Below are 5,054 nucleotides of genomic sequence, written 5' to 3'. Positions count from 1 at the left end.
TTTTTTAAAAAGTTACTTTACAAAACTTTTGATTTTTATGGCCAATTAAACATAATATTTTTTGGATCGAGAACCATCACCGCCGACGCATATCATATATTGTAAGGATTTCATAGGTCTTGCTGAACAACCACCATTGTTTCCAAAACTATTTCCATATTTGGTAATTTCATTTCATTGTCCTAAATGGTCATACGTCCTTCATGATAAGGAAAGCAATTGGGATTATAACCACTTCTTTGAATTGGTTGGACCTGCACCAGGGATTTGTCATAACAGAATGCCTCGGAGGGTGCAATGATACATATGTGAATTTATTGTAGCTCGTGGGACAGATAGATTGTTAAAAGATATTTATATTAAAATCTAAATAAAAAAATTCAACTTCAAACATAATTAAACAAACTTCAATACATATTATTTTTAATATTATACATATATATATTAACATATTGTTGGAAGTCGCGGAGAGGGGCGCGAAAGAGGTCCAACGCCTCCGAGTACCTTGCACAGTGGAACTGTGAAACGTTCGACGTAAACACAGCTTTACAACGTAGTTGTCTCGCGGTTATAACAGAGGTGTGTGTTCATGCACGAATCGATGGCTGAATATGTGCAAAAAAACAACACACCAAGTTTGTTTACCCAGTTCGGTTTTCCAACCTACGTCTGGGGGATTCCAATCCAGGAGTCTTAACTAAACCAAACACTTGGTTTACACCATATAAGACACCAAACCGAACTACCCAACCTATCTTCTACCGAAGCTCCATTTAGTTTTACAAACTCTCATGGACTGGCTGTTACTCTACCGCAACAACTCCAGCAGGCCAGCGACCAAGCTAAGAATAAGGTTGTTTACCGGATGAATATCTTCTTCGGCTTCGACTCCAAGAATCCTTCTTCTCGTCTTCAATCCTCCATGGATGAGCTCTCTCAACACTCTAACAGGTGGAGAGAATACTTCTCTAAGTTCTGGTTGCTCACCCACGAATACAAACAAACATCCATATCAAATATATACACATTACACAAAAGACAAAAGTTGACTGTGACAACATTTTGGGCAGTGTGTTCAATGTCATTTAATGCCATCCAGTATGAGAGGACAATACATGCAGCTTCTCCTGCACGTCCTCTGTCCAATGCATATTCATTTGTCCTATTCCATTGAGTGTAGAACACACAAGATGCATCCAAAAGCTGTAACTCGGTCAACTCTGCAGTTGGCAGGTTTCCCGAAATGGTGTCAAACAGAACCTGCAACAACATCCTGCAACTTGCTCATATGCCAAAAATAGAAACAAAAGGGTTTGGCAATTTTGAATATGCCAACAATCTCCCCCTTTTTGGCATATGCAGCAAGGCATAATAAGCAGCAAACACACACACCATTCACACATCCACAGTCACAATCACAATCCGGTTAAGAGTTATTACAGACCATCAATTCTAACAAGCCACAAGCGGCTTTAACATCCAAATGTGTTAACAACAAAAAAACAGGCAGAAAACAATAGATAGTAATACCAAATTCCTCCTCAACAGTACACACTCCCCCTGGCTTGCTGCATTCTCCCCCTTGCATTGCAGCAGAGGCCAAAAAGAGGTGGTCAAGGGTCGGCTTCCTCCGTACCGTTACCATCTCCATCATCATCTGCATCAACGTCCTCATCATCGACGCTTCCAGGTTTGCGAGGCATCAGCCTCATGGCCTGTGCCACTTTTCTATTCTGAGCAATGAGAGCAGCAGACAGAGCAGATTGTTCCCTCATGACTTCAGTCAGTAGCGCCCTACACTTCTCTATGCGAGCATCGGCATCCAATGGGGCACCGAGAAGAAAGTCATTGTGAAGCTTTTTGAGGTTGGACTGGGCAATAAATGATCGAATGGGAAACATCTCCTCATCCGGTTCTGGATGAATTCCCTTGGAACTCAAGAACAAACAAATTAAACCGGGATAGGGCAATCGTGTCCATTCCACTTTTGAATCCGAACAAAAGTCAATCATCTTCTTGATTATCAAATAGCCAAAATTAATTAGCTCAAAATGTTTATCAATAGAGAAGATGAGAGTACCCATATCAGTGCTGATACTTGTATTGTTGGCGGTTGGTAAGATATTGCATCCACAAAGTCTAAAGAGACACTGATATTTCATTGTCAGCATTGTTCCAGTCACTCCAGAACGTCCAAATGACGAAGCATTTCTAGCAGATATGGTTCTGGCAACCTCCTTTGTTGATTCATCAATCAGCTCAGATGGCAGCTTATTTTCATCATTCGCCGGCAGTTGTAACAACTCATTGATCACTGCAGGGCTAAGTTCCAAAATTTTGCCACGAATATATATCTTATGATACCATAGAGAGTTCGGATCGAGTACCTTCCCACTCAAGTTGGCATAAAACTCCTTGACACGGCGAGGACAGTAACGCTCCAATCCGGTCGCCCAAAACAACAAATGTTTTTCCTCAAGGAACGCACGAAATCCTACGTCGGTATACGCTCTCCGAATAAACTGAGCTTCTGAAATCACAGTCCTTCCAGCAAGAATATCCTGAGCATAACGACGCCCAGAAGCATAATAATATGCCTCATTCAACGCTTTATCTTCACGAACAGTAGGAGGATCAGAAACTCCTTTAGACTTTCGACTCTTTGCCTTAGTCCTTTTGAAAGTCTTTTTAGCAGGGACAGGGGCAGGGGCATTGCGAGATGAACTGCCATGTTTTCTTTTCCGGAGTCTGTCCAAAGCAGAGGACAGACGAAGAGAGTCCAACTCATCTTCTTCTTCTTCATCATCGATATCGGGGTGTTCCATAGGAAGAGCTTCTTCTTCCTCAATCACATTTTCAGGAATGACTTGTTCTACCTCTGTAGCTTCAAAATTCATATTCACGGGTTGGGGTACTTCTGTTCCAACTCCTTCAATGTCTTCATCAGGTACCTCTTCAAGCACAGCCTCACTTCCAGGTTCATCAACAGCAGGAACCTCTTTTGTGATTGTAGCATCCTCTGCATCACCGCCAGTAACAGTTTCAACTTCTTGAACATCAACAGGGTTCTCCTCAGTATTTTCTTCTTGTGTCCCAGCCATTTCAATAGCGACTTCATCTTCATTTGCAGTTTCCATGGGTGCGACTTCATTTAGATCAATTTCATGCACAAAAGCATGTTTCGCTACATGACCTTCAAGTCCTTCAGAAAGAGAATGATCTTCAGCAGTTGAGACAGCGGTTCCCTCATCATGGGCTACATCAGTTGCTGGAATCTCAACTTCACGATCAGGTTTTTCCATCACATGTTCATGAACGGTTTCAAGAACAGGGGAAAAACGTTCAGACAACTTTTTCCCTTTCTTTGTAGTTCCAACTTTCCTCTTTGAAACAGATTTTTGCTTAACATCCTTGGCAACTCTGCCGGAACGTGTTTTCACCATGGTTGGAGATTTTGAGAGAAAAACTCCTTCACAAGTTGAAATTGGGGTTTGGAGAGAAATGATGAGTGATGTATGTGCACTCTGATCCGAAGATATAGATACAGGGGAATCAAAAAACCTTCACACGCAACCTCCATTAATTCCCATCAATCCAGGCGCGTGGGATGTCAGAGCGACGTTTTGACGTCGGAACACTGTCCAAGGCTGCAGACTCTGCAACCCTAAAAAGGCTATTAATTTCCCTTCCAATAATATTCTGCCACGTATTTCTCCTTTCCTTATATTTACCCAATATTCCAAAATATATCCAGATAAAATCCCATGAATATTGGACTTAATTCCTTCAATAATCCGCACTAGTTAAGGTATGAACACATACCTAATTCTCTTCTTAATTTCTCAAACCTCTCTGAATCCAATGCTTTGGTGAAGATGTCTGCCTTTTGAAAATTAGTTCCAATGTGCTGCAATTTGCACACTTCAGCTTCCACAAGCGTTCGGATAAAATGATATCGGATTTCTATGTGCTTCGTTCGACCATGTTGAACTGGATTCTTCGATATGCTGATTGCACTAGTGTTGTCACACCACAGTACAAACGACTCCTTCTCAATTCCATAATCCTTCAACATTTGCTTGATCCATAACAATTGCGCACAGCAACTTCCAGTGGCTACATACTCCGCCTCAGCAGTAGACAAAGCAATCGAACTTTGCTTCTTGGAACTCCAACTGATCAAATTTTCACCAATGTAGAAACATCCTCCCGTCGTACTCTTCCGGTCATCACAGCATCCGGCCCAATCGGAATCAGTAAATCCAATTAGATCAAGTGATGATCTCTTTGAATACCATAATCCAAGTTCGGATGTTCCATTAATATACCTCAAAATTCTCTTTGCGGCTTTCAAGTGAGATTCTTTCGGGGCTGATTGGAATCGAGCACAAACACCAACACTAAATGTGATATCGGGTCTGCTAGCTGTAAGATACAACAGACTTCCGATAATGCTCCTATACAACTTCTGATCGACATCCTTTCCTTCAGCATCTTTAGACAGCTTGTCCTGTTGTCCCAACGGTGTTCTAACAGTTTTAGAACTCTTCATACCAAACTTCTCAACCATATTCTTTGCATACTTTGTTTGGTTCAGAAATATCCCATCAGGACATTGCTTAATTTGTAATCCAAGGAAATATGTCAGCTCTCCAATCATACTCATCTCGAATTCTGAATGCATGAACTCTACAAATTCATCCTTCAACTTCTTTGCCGTTGATCCAAAGACAATATCATCGACATAAACTTGAGCAATCATAACATCAGTACCTTTATGTTTGATGAATAACGTCTTATCTGTGGATCCTCTGGTATATTCCTTTCCAATCAAAAAGGTAGACAATCGATCATACCAAGCACGGGGTGCTTGCTTCAATCCATACAAAGCTTTCCTCAATCGGTAGACATGATTTGGATAGAATGGATCTTCAAATCCTTTAGGCTGCTCCACATATATTTCTTCTTTGATCCAGCCATTCAAAAATGTAGTTTTGACATCCATTTGAAATAGAGAAAATCCAAGTGAGCATGAGATTGAGAGTAATAATCTT

The 5,054-nt window shown here is 41.1% G+C and overlaps 1 protein-coding gene across 1 annotated transcript; it reads right to left on the bottom strand.

The window, feature by feature from the left end:
- Positions 1-1,613: 1,613 nt before the first annotated feature.
- LOC127243790 (uncharacterized) lies at positions 1,614-3,443 on the bottom strand. The gene has a single exon (XM_051263950.1). It carries the CDS (start codon positions 3,441-3,443, stop codon positions 1,614-1,616), a length of 1,830 nt encoding a protein of 609 aa, XP_051119907.1.
- Between the last annotated feature and the right edge of the window lie 1,611 nt (positions 3,444-5,054).

The sequence above is a fragment of the Andrographis paniculata genome, unplaced genomic scaffold (assembly GCF_009805555.1).
Source record: "Andrographis paniculata isolate CXL003 unplaced genomic scaffold, ASM980555v1 Contig98END, whole genome shotgun sequence".
Taxonomy (NCBI): domain Eukaryota; kingdom Viridiplantae; phylum Streptophyta; class Magnoliopsida; order Lamiales; family Acanthaceae; genus Andrographis; species Andrographis paniculata.
This window is presented reverse-complemented; position numbering and strand designations above follow the sequence as displayed.